The 25445-nt window shown below is 42.2% G+C and overlaps 1 protein-coding gene across 2 annotated transcripts in view; it reads right to left on the reverse strand.

Moving 5' to 3' along the window:
* cdh4 (cadherin 4, type 1, R-cadherin (retinal)) overlaps nt 1-25445 on the reverse strand; it is a 215606-nt gene that overhangs the window by 56053 nt on the left and 134108 nt on the right. For both annotated transcript variants that reach the window (XM_031278786.2, XM_031278778.2), the window contains exons 4-5: nt 19282-19508; nt 11392-11574 (exon numbers count right to left, since the gene is read on the reverse strand). In XM_031278786.2, the coding sequence (XP_031134646.1) occupies nt 11392-11574; nt 19282-19508 (410 nt within the window). The remainder of the gene's footprint in view (nt 1-11391; nt 11575-19281; nt 19509-25445) is intronic.

A 25445-nucleotide genomic window follows, 5' to 3' on the forward strand; every position in this document is an offset into this window, starting at 1 on the left:
TTCTCGAGGACATGTAATGGAGTCGCCAAGAAAGTTAAAAAGAGAATTAAAACGACAACGCGACAGGCAAAGCCACAAGACCAAAGACATTGGAGTGGCTTTTCCAAGATGGAAAGAGCTCATAAGGAGCAAGGATTTTAAAAGGGACGCCGAAGTTGCCTGCTTTCTTCTCAAAAGGTAATTTGTGTAAATTCAAAGTGTTATAGTTGCTTGGCTAACTATATCATAGTTGTGCATAACGCTAGAACGACGTCTAGGATACTAAAGGATTGTCTACCTTGTAACATAAACGTAATCATATGTGTCGTGATTTCTCTGGCAGACAACTCACGTAATGGAGTTGTAACACAGACTAGCTACAGCTAGAACAGCTGCGTGTAAACGATGGTGATACGAAGAGCTAATTTCGGTTTCATTGACATTGCTCATATTGCTCAGAGAAATATATTAAAAACACAAACCTCCGTTGCTTCTCTCCTACGCTGTAAACATTGCCTTACACTATTAATCTCGTACAATATACAGAATAACGCTAGCACTGATACTTTACTAACATTAGCTTGCATACGTTTGGGAACCTGATAGCTGATGTTAGCAAATTACCACAATAACGTAAAACTATTATTACACTGGAAGGAACACTCACGGACGATGTCGTACTTCTTGGAATAATACGGCCACCGTAGGAGTTAAAATGCGCTCGGAATGGGAGGGGCTAGAAAGTAATATTCAGTTGGTTGTCATATACAATTTCACCGCTAGATGGAATGTAGCTTTAAAAATAGCCACATAGGAGGTCTGTGAGAGAGAAGCTGCAGACAGCTCAGGTTTAATATCTCTCAAGTGAGAGCCCCTGACAGCCACAGTCACACACAGTTATTCCTGATACTCATACCGAACAGCCGCGTCTGGGCCTCGGCACACAGGCATGCTAGTCCATAATGGATCGGAAACTGAATGGGAAATAAATCAAGCTCCATGCAGCTCGGAAATATTAGTTTTTGCCGTATACAGATTCTTTTCATTCTGTGTGCTCTCCCATTATGTCTGTGTTTGTGTTGCCATATGAGTTTGTCTATCTCTTTCTGTCTCTCCTGCGCTCCCTCCTCCCAATGCTCCCAGTGGGAGGGAAGCAGCGAGAGTCCCATCAATACAAATGAGCAAGAGTCGCCACCTGAGGAGGATCTGTCTGCTCCTTTGGTTCTGACATTGATATTCAGCCATTCTTCTCCACTTTCTAAGACAGTCAATTGAATTGAATCCTTTGAGTTCCTAAGGTTTCCTAAGGTAATGATTGTGTGAAGTGAATTTGGATTTAAAGATAATAGAGTGAGACTTTTTTTTCTTGACAATTTAAGGAAACAAAGCTGAAACCTTTTGGGGAAGATATTTTTCTCCCTCCAGAGGAGCTGTTTTAATGTGATGTATAAGAGGAAAAGACAATCCAGTTATAGGTAAGTGTGAAAAGAGGGAAGAAGCTTAAAAGGCAACATCTGAGAAAGCAGAGACATTGTCAAAAAATATCTCTTTTAATGAACACCAGAAAGCATTCTGAATGCCGGCGGCATATTCAATAAATAACCTATAAATTAAAGAGTTTGGCTCTCTTTTGAAAAAACAGATAGGAAGTCTTTAGACGAAAATAAAAAGATGTTCTTGCATTTTGTATCTGCTCAAAAATAGATTAGATGCTTTCTCAAGCATACGTGCACATTACTGCCTTTACCTCAGACCATTAACCAAACGGTGGAATGAAATGTAGGATCGGAAAAAGGGGCAATTAGAGGGAGAACAAATATTAATGGAAGTTAAGAAGTGACTCACAAACCCAATTACAGCATTAGCCAGGCAATTTAGATGAGCTCTGCGAGAGGCGAGAATCCTGTTGAAATGTACCAGCGGTCTCTCTGCATTAACAATGGCATTAATTCCCCTGATTCACTGCGAGGAGAGAACAATAGAAGCATATACAGCCATTCTGTCTCCTTTATAACGAGAGCTGCTATCCTTAATTCTGCGATGGGAATGGGAGAGGCAGAGGCCGCCATTCTTGTCTTACCTGCCCCCAACAGACCACAGACCCCTGGAGTTTCAACTCGTTAAATAGGACCATTCTCCTGCTCTACCCAAGGCTTCCAAATACAAGGACAATAGGTAAACCACAGGTGTTCCATGCACAGAGAAATGTCCCACAAGATAATTACCGTGAAGACATGGTTGGCTGCTGGAAGGTTGACTAAAGGGAAAAACAGTGGCATAAAGAGATATACAGTAGATAGATAGAGTTATAGATGGAGGGAGGGGGCAGCGCGGAGCTTTCTGCTGCTCTTGCACTTTTCCTCTCCACCGACCGCCATTGTCAAATTGCATCCTTAAACTGAAGCTGCTGCCACACGCTCTCACAGGGGACATGCGGCCCCAACAGCCTGGCCAATCAGCAGCACCCTGAGGCCAGTTGAAAGCCCTTTGGCATGCCTAAGGCTAGTGGGGTCCAACCAATCAGTTAGAGGCCAGGCTTGAAAGGAGGGCCATGCTTGGCTCAGGGAGCTGCAAAGGCTGCCAATGAGAGTCCAGAAGGGAGTTTGAGTGGCTCAGAGGGAGGCTGCCAGAGGGGTCAGAGTGGACGAGGGCAGACTGACAGTTATTTAGTGAGAGGCTGAGCGCTGTGTCACTCACAACAGCACTCAGCCTTTGTACTACTGGGCCGGCTCTAATGGGACTGTCACCTTCTAATTGTCCGACTGGGGATGCAGAGAAAACGGACACATACGCTCAAATACACAGACAATACAAAGAGACGCACACAAATACACAGATACACATCCGTACCCTCACAGACACAAGCACAAACCAGGAAACAAAAGGCTTTGTGCACAAATGTTTACACTCTTTTTATGCTGAAAGAGATTTGTGTTTATGGGAAATTCTCACAAGGCACAGTATGTGAGACTGCACTGATCTGCACATCCATTAACAGCAAAGGCCTCGGGCTAATTTATATAATACACCTGTGTTACATTATGTGTGTATAATATCTGAATACATTTGATAACCACCAATTGCTACCCACCATGTTCAGCATGGTTGCTAAACTTGTCTGACAGCTTTTTAGTGCTGGGCAGGTAGTGTAGTGTTTTTTTTGTTTTTTTTTGCTGAAGGCTGCCGGCTGCTGCTGGAAAGGAAGTTAATGAGAGAGAGCTAAGAGTGAAAATCTGTGTGCCATAAAACCGAAACAAAGAGCTAAACAACGCTAAAATGTTCTGTAGAGCTGAGGGGAACTGCAGAGTTGGGTTATGATTCTCTGTTGGTTTGTCACTATTAAAATGATTTATTCCATTGTTAAAGCTGGGGGAAGGCAGGCAGTTTGTTTTGGCATCGTTGGTAAAAAATATTCCATAATAATCTTTCAGCATATTTTAATTTAAGGGGTCTGAATTAGACTTCTGCATCTCCTCCTTGGCTCTGTTTTCAGGCTTTAGTAAATCTATCCTGTGACGGGAGACTTTGACCAATCACCGGTCAATTTAGAGAGAGAGAGCGTTACCGTCTTGAGCCTCTAACATCATCAGCTAGAGCTGAAAACTGCATTGTGCTTTCTGGACCACGCCAACAAAAGGACATGTACTCTAGAATCTAATAAATGGAGTCAGATTTGGTATTTGGAAGATCTGTTCTGCGGGAGGAAGGTTAAACAGTACTTTGCCATCATGAAAAAGTCAAATATGTGGAACAAGACTAAAGGGAACTTTATTCATGGAGACCTTGTTTTTGTGGATGATTCAGCAAGAAGAAACTCCTGGATTCTAGGACGCACTCTGAGGATCAGATGCAAGAGGGATTAGAGGAAAAGGGAGTGAGGGGTGTCCTGATTTAAACCGAGACATGTCAACAAACTCTTTTCTAAACTGACTCTGATTTTCTTTCACAGACAGACACTGCACATATACTTGTAATGAACCGAGTGTATGAACCAATGCTAATTGGCTATATCGGTATTAACCAGAGGTGTGGACTCGAGTCATGTGACTTGGACTCGAGTCAGACTCGAGTCATGAATTTGATGACTTCAGACTCGACTCGACAAAATGTACAAAGACTTGCAACTCGACTTGGACTTTAACATCAATGACTCGTGACTTCACTTGGACTTGCGCCTTTTGACTTGAGAAGACTTGCTACTTCCCATGAAAACTGGGGAAGAAAATGTTCACACGGCCGCGCCGCTCTCAGTTTATCTGCATCTGTGAAAAAAATGTGCACCACCTGTATGCATGCAGAGAGCACGCGCGCTGCCTGCACGACATCCAATCACTGTAGTCCCACGTTGTTTTGATTCGACAGCATCTAAGCAGGCACACTGTAAGACAACCAATGAAGCACAAGCAACAACGCGCCAGTTGGCAAAATGATACCGAAGATAGTTTCGTTTGGCTATAAAAATTACGAGGTAGTCGACAAAAAAAGAGTTGCAATTTGCAAAACATGCGGGCCCTTATTTGATTAATGTCATTGTATAAAAAGAGGTTTAAATAAATACAAATCTTACAGACATACATGATTTGTATAAATTTTATTTCTGTGGTAAGAGGACTTGAAATGACTCGAAACTAAAATGGTAGGACTTTGGACTCGACTTGAGACTTGTTGGCTTTGACTTGTGACTCGACTCGGGACTTGCCTCATCTTTGACTCGACTTGACTCGAGGGCAAAGACTTGAGACTTACTTGTGACTTGCATAACAATGACTTTGTCCCACCTCTGGTATTAACTGCTATGTAATAAAGAGTTAGAGACTGAACTAGCGAAGTCATTTTGAGGTATTGAAATGGTTATGGTTAATTAAATGACAATCTTTACCTGCTGTCAACAGATAATGGAAATGACTATGTTCAAATCATACAGCTCAGCCATTAGGATTGGTGTAGTTTAGTACAAAGCAGTTTGTGACCTCACCTTTACACATATAATGTTGGTGTTTGCCGTTTGATTCAATTGTGACTAAATTATACAATATGTAACAGAGCTCACTGCTGTGGCATAGCAATTTGGACAGAAAATGTGACACCTCACCAAGGAACAGCTACCAATGAGGCAGCGCTCTGTTAGAGTAGTGAAGAGTACAGAAACTACTGTACCACATGATCGAACCCCTGAAGCGTTGAAAGAGCTTGAACCCAATTAAACTCCCACATTTTTGCCATAGCAGAGTTAAACTCCTCATGTTTTGAGATTGTCACACCTTTGGGAAAACACGCAGATATCTTGTAAGTTCTGACATTAATGTCAAAATGTTGCCAAATTTGAGACTTTCCCCTTGGTGAGAATAAAGTCCTGTGTAACCTGGGGTGAGCTGACAACTCATGTTAGCACTTTCCTTATAGAGAGTGCTACCAGTCAAATCATACTATGTCTTAAAGTACTACTTCAAGTTAGAGAAAGAACATTTGATTAAAGCCTTTGGCTCCACAACTACTGAAACTCAGAGTAGCCAATGAATGAGTTACGACTTCCTGCCAATCAATTACGTGGTATTAGAAATGAGACAAGGAAGTAGTAATAGTTCAGTAAAACCACATGTGCTTAGGATGCTGAGTGAATATAAGTTTATTTTGCTGTTGTTTGTACTGTGTACACTATCCCTTACTGCCTGGAAACTCGGCTGGGGGAAATAGTAATTGATGGCGAAACCTTTTTTTTGGTTGAGAATTAAATGTAATTTATTAAGATAAATTCAGTCAGTGTCCTATGACCTCGCAAACCCATATGTTGGTAAAAACACACACATGCGCACCCACCCACACACACTAACTTGACACAATGGGCACAATGTATTTCAATGCACAAGGGTGCATCCCTCATAAAACAGCAGACAAAACAAGCGGATCCAAAAAACATGTTATGAGCTCATTATGAGCTGTAATGAAATACACTGTGCAATATGAGGTTGTAAATAAACCACCGTGTTTTCATTTTTAATACTGAGCAAACAGCAGTACACACACACACACACACACACACACACACGCACACACACGCACACACACACACGCACACACACACACACACACACGCACGCACGCACACACGCACGCACGCACACACACACACACACACACACACACACACACACACACACACACACACACACACACAGTGTCAAGTTTTCTTCTGCCAAAGTGTGGAACGTTGACTCGAGTGGTGGGCGAACTTAAACATTTGTTTTAGTTGGTGTGCTTCCGTTTGCTTTTGATAGAAACTCTCTCTAAATGAGGAGTCATTCTGACTGTGACACATTTAACACTACACTGTACCTTATTATATTACCCATGAGCACTACCATAATGGGCTATTCAAAATAATGAGGTAAACCAAATCATACCGAGATGCACTTTAATATGCCGGATCACCTATTCACCTTAAGACCTTTATTTTTATACAAACTCTTGGCAGTGAAATCAAAAAATTAAAATACATGTCTAGAATGTGCTCATTTATTTCCAGCTCATATTGTTTGTTTCCTTGTCCTAACCGTGAGTCAGGGAGGGAGCCAGTGTTTGAGGCCTGGTTAAATGAAAGGCGGGTCTTTTGTCTCCCATATTCAGACTGCTTTCCATCAGTTTTGCCTCATTGGCCCCAGTGTAGGTGCTGCAGGAGACGGTTTAGATGAGAATGCCACAAATGGCCTGAAACTAATGTTGGCCTCCCTCACCCTGCAGATTTACAGCACTCTTTTTTTTTTTTTCCAATCGCAGCCTGTCCCCCCTTTTCCCTTTTCCATCTCCCATCCTTACTGCTTTTCAGTTTCTCAAAAGGAGTAGTTCTCACCATCTACTTCAGTATCCAGTTAACTGTTGCTGTTTTTCAACCTCTCCATTTCCACTGCATCTACATCCATCATGTCAAATAATTTGACAGCGAAAGCTCGGAAGCATATTCCATCTGAGCACTATAGTAAATCAATGGCATCAAAGCTGCACCATGTCAAGGAGAAAATGGCCAGCAGTGGAATGGCACAATGGCACACTGTTTGTGTCTGTGTGTGTGTGTGTGTGTGTGTGTGTGTGTGTGTGTCTGTGTGAGAGTGGTTGTGTGTGTGTGTGTGTGTGTGTGTGTGTGTGTGTGTGTGAGAACATTTTCTCTTTGTTTCAAAGTAAGTGAAAGTAGCTTTCAGACGCTGAACCAGAATATTTCCATCTGAGCTACAAGGGGTGTGATGGTGATGATGATGGTGGTAACATCAGAATGCACTGGAACATAACCTCGATAGCACCATAAATGACAATAACAACAATGACAATAAAGGAATAAATGAAAGCATTATGCTCATATAAATCACTATTTACAATTAAATCAGCAGGGATTTTCTTGTGTATATGGAATTGGATTTGCCTGGGGTTAATACAATATCCTACAGCAGCAGAGCTACATTAGCCCCTCAGTGTACTTAGTAGGTGCATTTCCATCTACATGTTTTTATGCACGTTTTCAATTTGAACTTAAAAAAACCTGAGTGGAAACGCCCTACTTTTGCTGTCGTCGTTGACTGTCTTCCCCACCGCGACGGCTGTAGAAAGAGCTCCACTACTCTTTTGTTGCGCTAGCGAGATAATTCTTGTCTCATTTGTAGTGATGTTGATGCTGTGCTTAGGCTTCGGAGTGTGTGTCGAGTAATCCAGGAAGTTTTCCGTGAGCACATATCAAGGCTTGTGTCGTTTAAGACAAATGACGTCATTGATGACGCCCTAACATGAAGCCCTAACATAGTTGATATATTATTGCTCCTGAAGAAAACAAATAAAGTCTCTCTTCTACATATTTTTCCAGTAACACAAGCAATTTCGGAGCCTTGGACTTGACATGGACTTGACTGCAGCCCTGCTAATATTGCCCTTACTGCGATTATTAAGAAACAATTTTTTACCAAAGGATTGATTACACACATTTAATGCATTACTCACACAACGATATTATAGTATTATACAGTCATAGGCCAATTACCAGAAAAAAGACAATATATTAGATAGGCTAAAAGTTAAGAGCAGCTATAGACAACAGATACACATACATACAGCACACAAGCCTAATATAGGCCTACACCCTAGAGAGTAGTTATCCATTTAAAAGTCGAATTGCAGAAGGGGTAAAAGAATTGGCGAAGAGTGCCGATCGGTTGTAAAAGCAGGTAAAATATAACAACGTCATAATGGCAACAGAGAAAATTCACTCTGAAGAACATGATCTGAAGAAGACAAAATGCTCGTTGCTTTAAGCAAGATTTGTTGTCATCAATCATTTTAGAGCAGGGTTTGACTATACTGTTCAGGCTGTTTCTGTCTTTTACAAGCATTTAATTGCATGTTGTTTTGCGGATTTTCTTGAAATGTAGTAAAAGTGCGACACATTTGCATGGATACCTGAGTAATAATAATAATAATAATAATAATAATAATAATTCATCACATTTATATAGCGCCTTATGATAGACACTTAAAGCGGTTCGGGGGGGGGGGGACTACTCTCTACCACCACCAATGGGTGATGTGCAGCAGCCAGGCGCTCACCACACATCAGCTACTTGTAGTAGCTAGTAGTGTCATGCTAGCAGTTCTTTCTCCACCCCCACTGAATCAAAGAGAAAAACCACCACCGCTGCACCATACACCTCTTTGGTCATGACATTTGCATCATTTGATGCTTGCAAAACCGTGATTACACTCCCAAGGTTAATTGGTCTTTTTAAACCTAGTGAACTTGGCTGTGAGAAGGCTCGAGTGCAGAAACACAGGTGAAGAAAACTCCAAAGAGTTTCCACAGCAGAGCTGGTGTGTCCTGAAATAAAATGCGTAAGCTTTAAAGGTTGTTCTTGGCCACTTCTGAGACCAGCAAGATAAAGCACGAAATCCCCACCGCTCCTCTCCTCGGCTGCCTGTCTGTCAGAATGGAGAGTTGTGTTGCAGAGAGCCGGGGATGGCATGTAGCAGTCACGTCACATCCCCCATGATGCACTGCGTTCAGCTATGGCTGAGGCACACCTATATTATGTTTGCATACAGTATAGCTGGAAGATATTTCCCTCACTCACTCACTCACTCACTCACTCACACACACACACACACACACACACACGCACACACACACACACACACACACACGCGCACACACACACACACACACACACACACACACACACGCACACACACACACACACACACACACACACGCACACACGCACACACACAAACAGCTGTTTGTTTCACTATCTTTGTGGGGACCCGCCATTGACATAATGCATTCCCTAGCCACTTACCCTAACCTTAACCATCACAACTAAATGCCTAACCTTAACCCTTACCCTCACCCTAACCATAACCTAATTCTAACACTAATCCTAAAACCAAGTCTTAACCCTCAAACAGCCCTTTAACCTTGTGGGGTCCAGCATTTTGGGCCCCACAAGGCTGTGCAGACCCCACAAGTATACTGTATTCCCCGGTTTTTGGACCCCACAAAACACACACACACACACACACACACACACACACACACACACACACACACACACACACACACACACACACTAACTAAGCCAACTTCAACACTCACATGTCCCCACACGCACAAAGGAAGCCCTTGAGATTTAATCCAACCATCTAACACCCAACATGTGAAAAAGGGATAAAGAGTGTCCATTTCTCCAGCAGGGGAGCACAATTTGGTTCCTCCCCTGACACTCCACAGCCCTGCTGTGCGTGTTCTGTGAGGGTGACTGTTTTCTGTGCTTTGGTGGAAAATCTGCCCTTTTGCCGACACATTGGTGAAAGGCGATTTCTCTAATCTGGGAGTGTAAGCCTTCCTGTACAAATGGGCGTAAGGGACTTTGTGTGTATGTGTGTGTGTGTGTGTGTGTATATATATATATATATATATAGTATATACTGTATGTGTGTGTGTGTGGTTGTGTCTGAAATGCCAGCAGAAAGCTGCATGTCTGTCTGGGTGTCTGATAAGAGGCATCGAGTGACAAGACAGAGCTGAGAGTGCGATGCCGACATGGGAAACTTGCTTTTGATTTTCCTTATTTCTAAATGTGTTGTCATCCACTGGTTGTAGTTAAGAACTGGTTAAGTACATATTCATTAAACTTGTATTTATTTATTGTGAGAACGACAGAATTGTGAATAGCAGCTGAGCTGCAGGGCAAAAATAAATCCTTTTGCTTCCTGGGGCCAGATGTATACACAATGCACACGCACAGAAACCCTGGTTACCATAAAAATATTAATAACTATGAATTACTAATTACTTCATTACTAATTACTTTACTAATTACTATTGAATTACTATTACATTGAATTTAATTTTGATTGAATATTAAAGCTTTAGTGCGTAACTTTTTGATATTAATGAACGTCCGTTACATTCAAGCCATTCCCAAATGAGTTGCTACAAAGCTAATTAAGACTATCAGCTCCACACAACTCTCTCTCTGTATTTCTCAGTATGACTATGTTCAGAAGATTGTGTTGTCTGGTGACTTTCCCACGCAGAGGCTCGAGTAAAGATAATTACCTCTTCTGAAGAAACCATCATGTTTTTTTAATCCTCCGTATCCTCCTTGGCTACTAGCAACTGCGTGGAAGAGGAGTGGGGGTGCGTACGCGATCACGGAAGGCTTGGATCATGTGGATGCGCCGACAGTGTTGCTGTCATTACTTAGAATTCCTCATGGTGGCGACAGAAACTATAGCTATAGCTAACTATAGCACTATAGCTATTTCTTTTTTTGCAAATAGATGCAAACGCAAAAGTGTTCCTTTAACAAACATTGATCTCCAAAAGTGACAGAACAATATGGTCGTCATGATCACCCATCAATTAAAATGTGCCTTAATTGACAAAGTGATGTACTGTGATGTGAAAAATAGTTCACCAGCTTTATATTAACAGCTGTAGGAACACCACTGAGAGAGAATGATCCTGAGTAATCCTCAGAACTATTCTTCTGAGACCAAGTATGAAGAGCATATTTGTGTGCTTTTCAAGCAAGGATTATTTTCTTCGTCTGCGTGTCTGTGGTGCCCAGAGGCACAGCAGACAAATCACCTGGCATCATGACTTAAATCGGAGACAAGAGCAGTGCTTTTCGCCTGCTGGGTGTGCTTGATAGAAAATACCAGAATGTTGTGTCTCTTGGCCTCATAGTGATCGTAAAAGATATTACTCTATATTCCCCACTCTTCTCTCCTGCCTGACCTGAGTAAGTACTAAAACAATATATAGGTTGTCTAACTATCTTGGCTTTCTCTGCAAAGTTTTATGGTGCAGAGACATGATGAAGACATTCCACATCATGTGTGGTATTTGCTGAAATTATACAAACTGTCACTCACTCTGACAAGCATGTGGGGGAAAGGTCCTCTGGAGTTTTCAGGCACATTGATGGGCGGGATGACCCAGTCTCTCTTCTGTCGCTTTAGCCCATTGGCAGAGGAGCTCCTCTGATGTTTTCGAGGAAACTTGATAACTCTGGGTTGAGAGTCCCAGACTCTTGACAGCATTTCTTCAATGCCACCCTGAAAAGAAAAAGCCAAACATATTATATTGTGCCACATCTCACATTGAATAACTTGCGCCTGATATCAATTTTGCCACGACAGGTTGGAAGATGAATCTATAAAGTGTTTTCCCCCAGAATTGAATTGAAACTAAAATACTGGTTGTCACGCTGACAATAAGCCAATTTTGGAAGAGTGACAGAGCGGCAAACACAAGGAAATATAAACATTTTGCTTAATGCTACCGCATCACATTTTATGAGGCCCTTGGCAAAACACACTTCACCTGCCCAAGCCCTCGGCTAAGAAAGTGAGACCTCCCCCAGGCTTCATAGCTGGGTTTTGTCCACTGAGGTGCTGTGCTTTGTTTGCATCACTGCACAGATTTTTCAAGCAGATATTATTTCTGCCCTGTCCCTGACCTCTCTGTCCCTGCTGAAGATGGAAAACAATGTGACACTTTGCCCTGACAGAAGCCTATCATCAGATAAAACAGGTAATGATGAAATACCATTGTAATGACAAGGGGAGAAAAACAGGAAACGGCACTGCAGATTTGTCCTTGCAGCAAGCACTTAAAACACAACACACAATCAAATAGCAATTCTATTTCATCAGAAATGTTAAAAACACAGTGTGTAGTACTTGTGGATTACCGTAGAATCCTTCAGTCTAGAATGCGATGAATGATTTGTTGTTTGGATGTGTGTTCTACTTCATATTTTTCATGTTGAGCTACCTTTGACATCATACAGGACCGCGGTATTATGGGCAACTCCTTTGTAAGAGTGTAAGGGTGTATATACAACCCTCTGCAATGACTCCCTTCAGCTGCAGCTGCAAAGAGAAGATTGTGTTCTTACCCATCTTGCCTGGTGAAATGAAGGTTAGAAGAGTGTGTTAAAGACTGTTTTTTCCCCAATCCTCCATGGTGTCCTCCTGTGTAAGATAGTTGTATTGCTGTAATCCACCTAATCCCTATTGTTGTCTCTGCGCCACGTGTACACACACACACACACACACACACACACACACACACCGCTGTCACCTGGAGCAGAGTGGAACTCTGTCTGCTCATCCCACCAGGAACACACACAACGCAGTCACACAGGCAACGTTATGCACACAAGCAAGCATGGACACGTTGCCATGCCAAAAACAGGCCAGCAGTTCATCATATCATTATACACCTGCTTTGCCTGTGAGAGAAGCAGACTGTAAGCTGTACCTGAGCAAACGCAGCATATATTTCCATATTTTGTTTGAATTCTTCACACATTCACAGGAGAACTGGAGCTCAAGCGCAGACCTCCAGACAGCCGGGGCTGAGGGTTTATCCGGGCAGGACCACGGCGTAGGACAGAAAGAGGAACGAGGGGACCAGATGTGTTTCCCAGATAAGATAACTCTTGTTCCGGCTCCACTCATCCAAAACACACACAGGTACCAACTGGCATGGGGGAGGCAGGGTGCTGCCAGCTCCCTCCATGGGCGGCAGGTGGAATTAGTCTCTGTCTATAAATGTGTTTCCTAGGCTGTGTGTGTCTTTGCAGATGCTCATTTGAAACAAACCAGGGAAAACAAACATCATGTTGCAAAAAACAAACTTGCAAGAGAGCAGAAACAACACTCTCTGTGGCAGTCAGATGATGAAAAAGCATCAGGACTGTCTCTATGTCAGCGCATATGGACAGTTATAACATAAATGATACCACGGCCCTGCTCCTCTTCATCTATGCTCAGTGCAGTGTGCTGCTACCATGATAAAGAACTTATCTGCCTTTCCCGGCTATGTGCAGAAAAACGCAATGAATGAATCAGTATACAGCCTACAGTATACGCCAATCAGCCTACTGACGTAGGTAGCCCATCAGGCCATACGATAATAAGGTTAAAGTATCCGATTGGTCGGGCCCCAACATTCCTTTGGAAATGTTGCCAAAACATAAATGAAGAAGAGAGACGGTCAGGCAGAGAGACAGGCACGGAGAGAGACAATGAAAGGGAGACGTCCTTTATTGTAAGTCTGCTTGTGGATGATATCAGCGGCTGCATGTGACTGTCACTTTCAAAGAGCATTGCAGATGACAGGCTGTTGGCATTGTGACAATACCAGAATTACAAAGGAAAGAAAGAAAACTGGAAAAAGCTCTCCATGGGGTGCCAGGAAGCTCGTGCTTATTAGGGTTTGGGGATTTTTGGGGAGATATTTGTCGGAATGTGTGTGTATGAATACAATATGTGCATGTGTAGTGTGTTCAGTCATGCCTGTGCACACATATGGGAAATCATGTGTGCGGGCCTTGATGCAGGCGTGTGTGCAACACATACAAATGAGTAAAAATAATGCATGAACATATGTGCGGTTGTATTTGTCTGTGTGTGTATGTGTATGTGCATGAACACATGACAAGGAGTCAGTTAGTGTGTCCCTGATGCGCCCGTGGCTCCTGAAACCCAAAGGCAGCCAGGGCCAGCTGGCAGCTCCTTGCTCCCAGGCAGGCTGCACATTGCTGGGGCATTCTTTAGGCCTGAAGCCCCCGAGCCCTGGAGCTGACATCTGGAGGTTATCAGTCTGACAAATGGCAGAACAATACAATAAGAGTGTGTGCTCATTTCCCCTTCTCTGTTCAGTGTGGCTCTGAAAACATTTGATTCAGGTCTTCTGATGTTATTTTTTTGTCTTTAGTGCTGCAGTTCCCTTTGCTGGTTCGCTATGATAACAGAAAAAGAGATCACAGTGCTAGTCTTCAGTAAGGAGAATGTTCTCTCATGAGATCCTCTCTCAAAAACTAAAGTAAAGAAAAAAAAATTTAGATCTAACTTTGTATATAAAAAATGTATTGAACTTCTCATAGCTGATATTTCCCTGTTGAGACTTGCAGCTTCCCAGTGTGGATTGTCAACATTATCAGCTATAATCACAAAGTGAAAGCACACAGCAAAAGCGCAACCATCCAACCCTGCCGGTGCTGCTTTTCAACGACCAGTGGACCCCAGGGTCCTACGTTTCACCCTGCTGCCGGCCGTCTATGTAATCTACCTCGAACAGGTGAGGCTGGCTTGGAAGAGTGCGGTAAAAATGCAAATCAAATAAGCACTAAAACCCACTCCGGCAACCAGTCGACTCAAATCCAGTGGTGCATAACTGATGTGCTCTAAGCTGGTGGAGAAGGCAAACCAACATGCCATGAAATCAGTACGAGTTGGAGAGCACTCAATGAGAGGCCCTACCTGTGTGAGGTGCGATAGCCTGAGTACATAGACACAGTGGAAAGGGCTCTCAGGCCAAACATGCTCTACACTTCAATTGCTGTGGCATTGTACACTGGAAAACACATGAGCTGGTTGATTATGGAGCACAATCCAAGTATGCTAATTGCCACTGCTAAAACAGCACAGTGAGAAACTAAGCCAGTTATTAAAAGCAAATCAATGCACTCTCAATGGTGCTATACAACAAAGCGAGCATAGCAAGATGAAACAAAACAAAAAAGCCACAGTATATTCTATGTTGAAGCCAATTATTTGAGTAGAGATGAACCAAGCATACAATTTGTTACACTACAACACCTCTCTCCACACATTATCTGTCTCTACATAAAATGAGCCGGTATTTGAGCTGTCTGTCTATTAATTACGATTGAGAAGAAGAGGATATCCTGAGCTGTTTATATCCTCTGTTGCCATGTTGATAACGCAGAGATCGGTTGCGGTTAGGTGATGCGATTATGATAACCTCTTCTCTAAAATAACTATTGACTTTCAGAACAAAGAGATGGGCTCAGATATCAACTACTCTCCTCTGTGTTTGTTTGCCGAATTGGAAAAGGAATCATTTAATTCCAAGAAATCATGTCATTGCATTAAACTGCACACAGCACCCTCCTGTTAACTGTCTTACTGCATTCAATAGTTTATAATGCCATATATCAAAGGAGAACAGATATGGGAGCGTTCAGTTTTCTAACTCACTGCTGCTTACAGTAGTGTCAGCTGCCAATATATTTTGTACAAACATGGTACAAAATGGTGTTTTCAACAGATTTTTGTGAACTTGCTTTTTCCTCTAGCGCCACCATCAGGTTCACATATCGTCGCTGTCGGGCGAAAACCTTGTATGTCCAAAATTGTTGCTTTTCAGGAAATAAAAAAGTCTAATTTAAAAAACATTGTATTGAGCTATTTTTCTCAGACAGAGTCAGATAAAATCACCTTGTCACTTGGGTCATAATGTTGTAATTATGTTTCTATTTCACTGTTAGTGTTTTTCCTCTCAATCGTACAAACTGTCAAACTGAAGGAGCGAGACAGGGAAGGCAGCAGGGAACAGGGGTATGTTTTGGCTTCTCTACCCCTTTAAAAATTATTTTATAACAATGGAGTCTAATCTCCAAAGACTCTGTACATTTCATATTATGCATATGTACAATAAACCTTTGCATATCTGCAACAAAGTCTCTCCTGATTGAAATGGTATTATTGGACTGCACAGTATGTAACAAGCAAAAAATAAATTAAATCAACCGCAAACCAGAGTGTATTTCTGGTTCCTCAAATCTCCTTCACCCATGCTCCTGTTTCACATTATCCTGTAGCACAGACTGTATTCTAATAATTACATTTTTTAATCACTATGGCTTAATGAAACAGGTATTCATTTTTATTTCTCCTCAGGCCATACCAGGAGATTGGAACTAAATTTGACTGCAGCACTAGCACGTATTTATATCTGAGTGACAAGAACACATGTTAACACTGTTCTGGCAGAAATGTATACTGTACTGTACGTATAAAAGCTGGATTTCAAATTTCCATGTGATTAGAGAAAACACATTTATTTCTTGTTCAATTATTGAATTTTTCTCCAGCTCCATGATGTGGGGAACATAACTATACGTGGAAACGACATTACCTGGTCCTCGCAGACTCCACTAGAGTGGAACATTAGCTCAATCAATGTCAATTATTTCCCAGTCTCCATTATTGCACTGCCAGGAGTGGGCAGAATTTTAATCCCCACTCTAAAATTGCTTTAGCTACATGAGTCTCAGGCTTTTTGTCATGATTAGAAACATGACTGAACATTAAGCCCAATGGCGTTCAACAAGTAGTGCAGGAAAAATGATAATGGGTTTGTCGCTCAACAAAGTGAAGCCCGGTGGTGTAAGTCAATAACAGTGGCCATACATTTGGCCCTGTGTAGTTTTACAGTCTCTGTTAGCTAATAGAGCCTTGGCAGCAAATAGGGCCATGTCTTTACTTGTCACATACAAAGAAGCACTGCATCTTAACTGCAGTGCATGCACAATAAAATCTTGCCTTAGAGACAGCTGGAAACACAAAAAACTATGAACATTGTACATGCAGGGTCAGAGAGACACAGAGTCTCAGAAAAGTGTTCTTACTGTAAATGTTAAAAGAAGAACTCTGAAAAACAGACGGCATTAATGGTTTTGATTAGTTCCTTTCTAGAAGCGGCTTTACTTTTTCTGCAACAAACAATGAAGCATATCTTATCAGGCTTATAGGATTCGGCTTTAATAGCATTTTATTGAATCCAAATCCAGTTTCAAATCATCTAATCAAATCTATGAATATTTTCATCAAATATAATTAGGTTTAGCTTTCAACACTTGCAAGTAACTAAAGTTGAAAATATCTAAAACAAAAATCTGTAATAATCACCATTTGTTGGCCGAAACAGTTTCAATATTGTATTTAATGTTAATTAAATGTATCTGACACATTGGAATACTTACCTACTTCTACAATCTATTTTTCCCTAGCTTGCTCTTAATAGTAGAGTTCCCTAATGCAGAATTATAAGGTTTCCAAGGTTAAAATATTGATATGATATGCATAAAATTCTCCTGAAAGACCCGGCCAGCTAGAACACTTCCACTCTCTATTGCTGAACTACAAAAACACACAGGGCCAAATGTAAGTACTGTATATTTGCGAACGTAACGTTATCAGCGCCATGGCCAACCCGCAGAAAGCACACGCTGTGATACTTCAGCTTACGTCGTATTTACCAAACCTGCAGTTCATCGGGTAATCAGCGCATTTCTCCGCCCACTATACCGTAAATTGCGTTGTAGCAAAGCGTTAAGTACTTGTGTAGAATGATACGGCTGAGTGCAGACTGCGATATTCCCACTGCTGATGCTATGACTCTTTGAAATGATCCTGATGCCAATATTTGTAATGTAGCGAGGAGTTTAACAACTGCTGGAATGGAATGCGAACGCTGAGTCGGAGAGTCGATGTTATCTTTCTTCCAGTAACTTTAATATTGCATGGCTGCTTAATCTGTAATGCTTAAAGCAGCCATATTATGCTCATTTTCAGGTTCATAATTGTATTTTAAGGTTGTACCAGAAATGGTTTACATGGTTTAATTTTCAAAAAACACCATATTTGTGTTGTACTGCAGTGCTCTCTCTCACTGCTGCAGATCCTCTTTTCAGCTGGTCTCTGTTTTAGCTACAGAGTGAGACCTCTTTTCTTCAAGGCAGGATTAGCTGGGAGACTTCTAAATGAGGGCGCACATGTAAGTAGTTCTTTTGTAGATTATGGTGAACTTGTGTGTGTTGTAGCAGTGCTTTGCTATTGAGAACGAGGTAGCATGCTAGTGTTAGCATGCTAGCGTTAGCCATAGCGTTAGCATGCTAATGCTACGAGCTAATGGTTGCGGTTAGCCTGCTCGTTTCGGCTTGTGACGTCACAAGCCGTGCCGATTTTGAACAGCTCACCCAGAGACTGAAGGCAGGACACATTCAGAAACCGTATCTCACTCTAAACAGCATGGGTGAATTTTTTTCAAAGTTTGTATGTGTGTGGAAGCACCAGAGACACAACATAACACCCCAAATCCCAGAAAAAGTGATTTTTTCATAATATGGGCACTTTAATGATTTTGTGTTCACTCAATTGAAAAAGTGTGATCCTTGTGTCAAAAATCTTTTCAGCTTGTCTTCTTGGCCTATGTCTTCGTCTTGCTCGGATTACTGCTGCCATTTCACCAGGAAGCATATGCGAGGAAACCCACATCCTGGTTTACACCTGCTTTTAAGAGGCGGAGAATTTTCACCGCAAAATAGAGGTGCGCTTTCACAGGCGTTTTTTGTACATACCACGGAATACATAATTAAGTGCACTTTACGCTTCCCCTCCCATCTCTTTATGGGAAACTCCCACTGTCCCCTTGACCCTCCCATGAATGCATATGCATGACACGGAAACGCGAAATTGCCATTTTCAGTTCCCGCGACAGGTAGTCGGCGCTTTTACCTCAGTGCGTCCTGTTTGTACATACCTCACCATGCTTTTACGCGCACGTTGCGAAACAAATATGCCTGAAGTGGGCGCAAAAGCATTAGTACATCTGGCCCTCAGTCTACTCTCGGTCATTGAGTGGTACTACATAGTGATGTTACTGTCACCAACTATTTGGCTGAGTGTAACTGCTAATGAAAAAAAAAGTTTGTGAAGTGATTTGCAGCATCAAAGCTTAACATCTCTGCGAATCAGATCCAAAATGGAACCGGCTCTAGGAGCCCAAGACTAAAACAACCAAACAACAAATGTAGCAGTATAAAATGGGTTTGGTAATGGTGATAGCTTATTAAATTGGCAATGTAATCGGGAGGAAACAATTACAGTGGTCCCATTGGTCTGCTCTTGTGTTTATGCGTTCCTGAATGTGTTTTTCCTTGTTACCTTTGTCAGGGCTAAAGGATGAGGATGTCCGGCCAGGGCTAGCTTAACGGTGGTCTCCCAGATGTGTGGGTCATGGAGCCCTCGGGCCGTCACCATGAACTGGACGGGCTCTGACAGGTTGGCCAGCTCCTGCTTGGCATACACCGACCCATCGGGCCTCACACTGAAGTTGGGGTCGCTGCTGACAAAGCCCACTTCTCTGCTGCGCTGGCAATCCTCAAACTTCACTGCAGAGACAGACATAAAAAGGAGAGGGGGTTATAGAATTAGAGAGCAGCACAGTGAGATTTACTTGGAGAGGTGTTCGCAAATCAGTGACACATCTGGCAGGTTAAAGATTAACCTGCATCCATCAAGACGTATCTTGAAATATCTCATCCCTTCCGCTGTCACTTTTGATTTGACGTCTTTGGCAAAACAAACTGCTTATCTGTTCCTGAACATACACGGGGGGCAACCTAATTCTTTTTCATATTGTTTTTTTTCCAAACTAGACGGATAGCGATGTCAAAACAGCATTCCCTCAGTTTCTCCAGGGAAAGCATGAAGAGAAGGTCTAAAGCACATTAGGCTGACTGGGCCGATGGCGCTCCATGCTTTGCTGCCAGGCGCATGGAGCACAGTCTTGAATGACATTTGAAGGGTTCTGCTCGACTGAGACCACATTACGGGAGCTGTGAGGACTTTCGTGTTTGTGCGCACACACACACACACACACACACACACACACACACACACACACACACACGCACACACACACACACACACAAACTTATATTCCTGTTTCCAGAGTAATGTCTCATGTGTGTCTGTATGAGCAGTATGGAAGGATGGTTTGGGTATAGGGGGTGTTTGCAGTCTTTCCACTTCATATGAGTGAAGGGTCACAGCGAGAGACAGGCAGAGAGATGGTGTTGGGCTGTTGAGTGCATCAGTGCAGATTCTCTGGTGACAGATGACAGGAATCTGCCATTACACCACTCAAAACACAGGAGAAACCAACAGTCTCAGAAACGAGTAATCAAATTTAATCAACATTCAATGCATAATTATCCCATGATGTACAGCATGATGCAAGAGCATAAATGCTGAGAATGACTGATTTGTTGTTTTCAACATGTCTATTATGTTAACACACACACACCATGCGCCTCCCTCTACCCCCAAGTTGAAATGCATGTGCTCAGGTCTTATCTCACAAACTCTGGCTGCTGATAACAAGACAAATTGATTTCATAAATCACCCAGGGAACAGATCGCCTTTTATGAGCTACGGCAGCGTGATTTTTCAAAAATCCAACGTGAAAAATTCAGCACAGCAAGCTTTTTATCAAGCCATCTATTTAATTTATCGCCCAGCTTCCTGTCAAAAGCCGCTCCCAAACATCAGGCTAATAAAGCATGAGAACTCCTCGGCCACTTCAGTTTAGCATCACACAAACGAGGCTGCTTGTTTGCAACGTCGGAGTAATTGCATGCGTAATGGGACGGATGGTAAACACAGTTTCGACAGTTTGTCTGCATCTGTTAACAAATGCAATCCATATTTTTATTAAAAACATACAGCCCAGTAGAGAACAATCCTTATGTGAGTAATAACCTTTGTGTAAAATGATTGCCTTACTTTGGGGATCATTTACCAAGACGGGGGGGGCAATATGAAACAGACCTGCTTGAATTGTCCACAGATGAATTGTGATGGCAGGCGTGTATTATGTAAATTACTTCAATTAGCTTGAACTGAGCAGGCTAATTGTTGTCACTTAGAAAGGTCCCTTGGGGTGCAGCTGGAGAAGCGAGACTTAAGGACACGGCAAAGCGTTGCTTATGAATGCCTGCCTGTGTGTGAATACGCGTAAAAGTAAATTCAAATGACAGGTAGTTTGAGAATATCTATCCTCAGCTGTTGCATATATTAAGTTGGATGTTAATTCTACAATAAAACCAGCGGGGTGTCCGAGGGTGGGTCTGTTGCCTTGTGTGCTGTGGTCGTGCCAGTTGGCATGGGAACACACGTGTGGTCTGTGAGGCATTGCCATTGTGCAGCATTGTTAGAGGAATGTCTTTGATTTTCTGTTAGGCAACCGGGCCATTTCTCAGTTTACCATTCAGCCCCTACTGGTGTATAGCCGCGAGGGGCTGGGACCATGACCCTGATTCCTAACACATCTAGTTAGTGTGAATATCATTCAGTCATAAATGCATTGCTATTTATTAAAAAACCTGTTCACAAAGCACATTCAAATCAGGTTGTGGAATCTGATCTGCCACGCTGTTAAATGGAGATGAAAGCAGCAAAAAAAGACAATGCTAAGACTAGATACTGATAAAGACACTATGCCTGTGTGTGTGTGTGTGTGTGTGTGTGTGTGTGTGTGTGTATGTGTGTGTTTGTGTGTGTGTGTCTGTCTGAGAGAGAGAGAGAGAGAGAGAGAGAGAGAGAGAGAGAGAGAGAGAGAGAGAGAGAAAGAGAGGGTATGATAAAAGGAAAGGCGGGAGGGGCAGATACTGTAGCACACAGAAAAAAACGGATGATGGTAAATGAGAAACTATATAAAATAAAACCATAATTGGAACAATTTTCTGAGCCTTCTGAAAAAACTCCTTAGTTTAAAGTTCCATTTCAAGACAAGAGAAGCTAATGAGCAAACGAAGCAATGCAGATTATTCATTGCTGTCACATTATAATGGAAACAGAACCAGTGAGTGAAGACTAACGCTGCTGATAACTAATCTGTGCTTATTTGTTATTGTTCTCTAGTGCATGTCATTTGTTTTGCCACGTTACGCTTGGCAAACTACGGCACCCTTTATACGAAAAATTGAACTTGAAATGAATAAACGAAGACGAGGCTTCCAGCTGACGGCCCTGAAGGTCAGTAAACCCGCAGTTCTTCATCAATTAAAAGACAAAACACATCCATATTCTACGGCGTGCTGTGTGTGGTTGTCAGTGGGCTTGAAAAGTCCTGAACATATTAATTTCAACAACTGATTCAACATGTCTTAAAGGGTCAAGAACATATCTAATAGGAGACATCATGATACCACATTTCAAGTCACTGGGTGGGCTTGTTTGCCCAGCATGCATCTCTGTCAGGGCAACTCACTTTGTTCAATGAAGTTTGAACGAGTTTCTGAACATGTATGCAAACAGCATGGACTAAAATGTGAATTATAGTGATGAAATGACTGTATAATCTTTGCGTACTGTAGTACTATAAAATACACATGGCTGATAATGAAGTGCGCGGGCATGGCTAATGCGCTCTATGGGAAGGCTGATAGTGTTGCTTCAAACTGCCATCTCAGCAGTTCAGAATCAGCAAACAGTGTAAACTGTATAAAAGAAGGGACAATTTTGTGCCTTGCTGGTTATGGTTGTGGTTGTTTTATGTTAATTGCCTTATTTGTCTATGAGTGTATCAATGTGTGTACAGTATGTCCCTGTGCTTTCCATTGGTTCAGGAGGAAAACATCAGAGGTATTAAACCACCAGCTCAAGTGTGTGTGAAAGTGTGTGTTTGCATTCGGTTCTTCTATTTTGTAGCCTAGATAAGTGCAAATGTGTGTGTGTGTTGGTCTGCGTCTGTGTCCCTGTGTGAGTTTCTCTGGGTGTATTTTGTCAGTGTGTGCATGCTCCATGTGTGTGTGTGTGTGTGTGTGTGTGTGTCTCTGTGTGTCAGAGTGTGTTCTGTATATTTTAGTGCGTACTGCCATCCACAGCGGTGTTTGGCAGGCTGCTGAGGCTGGTGTCATTCTGCTCGGCTGCTCTTTGGGCTCGTACGGCAGTGAACATGATGTCCAACGGAGCGGCTAGCGCAGCAAAGATGCGGCTAAAACAGAGCAGGCAAGCAGCCGTGACTGGCGACCACCAAGTTCTCAGTACACACGCACGCACGCACGCACGCACGCACGCACGCACGCACGCACGCACACACACACACACACACACACACACACACACACACACACACACACACACACACACACACACACACAAACACACACAGAGACACGCTTATGCTCTTTGTCTCTTCCTGCTTGTAGATCCACGACAATACCCTAGAGGAGGCCAAAGTTGTGTGGAAACATTACATGTGCATAATGTAGATGGCAGGTAGTAACCCTGCACAGCCTGCTTTGTGCATCCATACAGAGCATGCCTCCCTCATCCCTCTGCTTCCGCCTACACAATGTTCACCTGTCGACCGTGCACGCCTCCTCTCTCCTCCCTGCCATTCTCTCTGTTTCCTGTCACTGTCTCTTCCCTGTCTCCTCCACTTCTCTTTTCTCCAGTGTTACAGCTTCCTGTCATTCTTACGTCTTACTGTCCCTATTTCCTCCCTGTTTAACCCCCCACCTGTCCTCCTCCATCTTCCTCTCCCTCCGATCGTATTTCCTGCAGACTGATGCACTTTCTCCCCGAAGCAAACCAGGAGAGCCAGGAGGTCTGAGCCAAGGGTCTCAACACCCTGGTGGGTAAGTTATTACCATTGTTAAAGTGAGCTGAAGGCATGGCACAAAAGACCTAAAAGAGGTCCAAAAAAGAAGACACCAGAAAAAGGTCAAGATTTGCAAGCATTTATACACTTGTTAGCTGGTTTTAGAAGGGATTATTTGATTTTGCAGTTCATTTTTAAGACTGGATCTTTTTATAAACCTGCTTTGATGTAACAACCTTTATTACTGTCTTAGCCTCCCTTTTATGATTTTTTGCTTTCATCCTGCATGTGTCACCTTGTATGTATTGCTTCTACTACTCATTTGATCTGTTTTTAATAAAGTTCTTGGTTTATTTGTGATTTGAAAGGTGTATAAATAAAGATAATCATATCAGCTACAACAGCTAAAAATGGACATCAAACAGCAACACACTTTACATAAATGGGTTGATGATGGACATGAAATATCCCCCTTTATGTAGTTGACACAGCGGTAAAGAGAAGTTAAAGTTAAAATGGTCTCACTGTGGCGTACTTGTTAGGGAGTCAGGTAAATAGGTCCAGACTGAGCATATGGAGCTCCTTTTGTAAGGTGCTGTTTATCGCAGTTGTGGCACAGTGCTAGGTAAACATTCCCTCTGGCACCCTGCTGCTTTTCTCAAGCCAATGGGAAAATCAACGCCACCCACTCAATTTGCAAATAACTGTATTTTTGCCAGGCTGAGGATTAGATAGACGGCAGCATGGAGCCCGCTGACGAGAAAACATGGCTAAAATACAGAACATGCTGTAAGCAAGGAGCTGTGAAGAGCACTGCAATATCTCAGTGTATTATACGGCTTTGTTGAATAATGGATCCTGATTAGTCAATTACGGAGTCTTTTATTTCTGAATAGCAGACCGCTGCTAAGGACGCAGTTCTGATCATGGACTCTAGAGGACCATTTAAAATCAATAAAATCTTTGTTATATTAATATTGTTGTTAAATTATTGATTTCTTTAGTAAGTAGTTGTGTAATAAGCAGGATAATGCTGAGCAAGCTGGTCAATATAGTGAATTCAACCCCTTCCGGGTTGATTCAAGACTGTCCTATATCACCCTGTCGAGGTTTAATTCATAGTAATGACTTGCCTGCTGTACATTATCCCTTACATAACTTCAGTGTAGTTAGAATTTTGTATGCATGTTGCAAGTTATTTGATATGTCATGGTTATTTGCCCATTTTTTTGTTTTATATTTTCTGATTCATTAAAAAAGAAAAATCTTATTTCTCCAGTATTAAAAATTCAAACTGAACAATTAATGGAATGCTAGGATGCTCAAGCATTTAGTTTTTAAATAGTTTGATAAGCAGTATCACTCACAATAAGCTGAATTATTGTTTTAATGATAAACTGCCTCAAATGTGGCTCTGTGAAACAAATCACAAAACCTTACTTTGCAGACTAAGAAATAAGGTCCTTGACTTCCACATGAAAACCCACTGCTGATACCTGTACAATAGCAATGAACTTAAAAAAGTCTGAGTCCTGTAAAAAATTCTGTGCTTAACTCAACAGTCAGCTTTTTAGGACCGATGAGAAACAGCCTTGTTTTCAGCTTGACTGCCAAGCATTTTTAAATGTTCTCGTTGGGGAACTCAAATGTTTTAAAACTAAAATGACCCACCAAAGTGCATGTGATCCTTCAGTATCTGAACATGAAGAAAGACTAAAC

This window comes from Sander lucioperca, chromosome 6, assembly GCF_008315115.2.
Source record: "Sander lucioperca isolate FBNREF2018 chromosome 6, SLUC_FBN_1.2, whole genome shotgun sequence".
Classification (NCBI taxonomy): Eukaryota; Metazoa; Chordata; class Actinopteri; order Perciformes; family Percidae; genus Sander; species Sander lucioperca.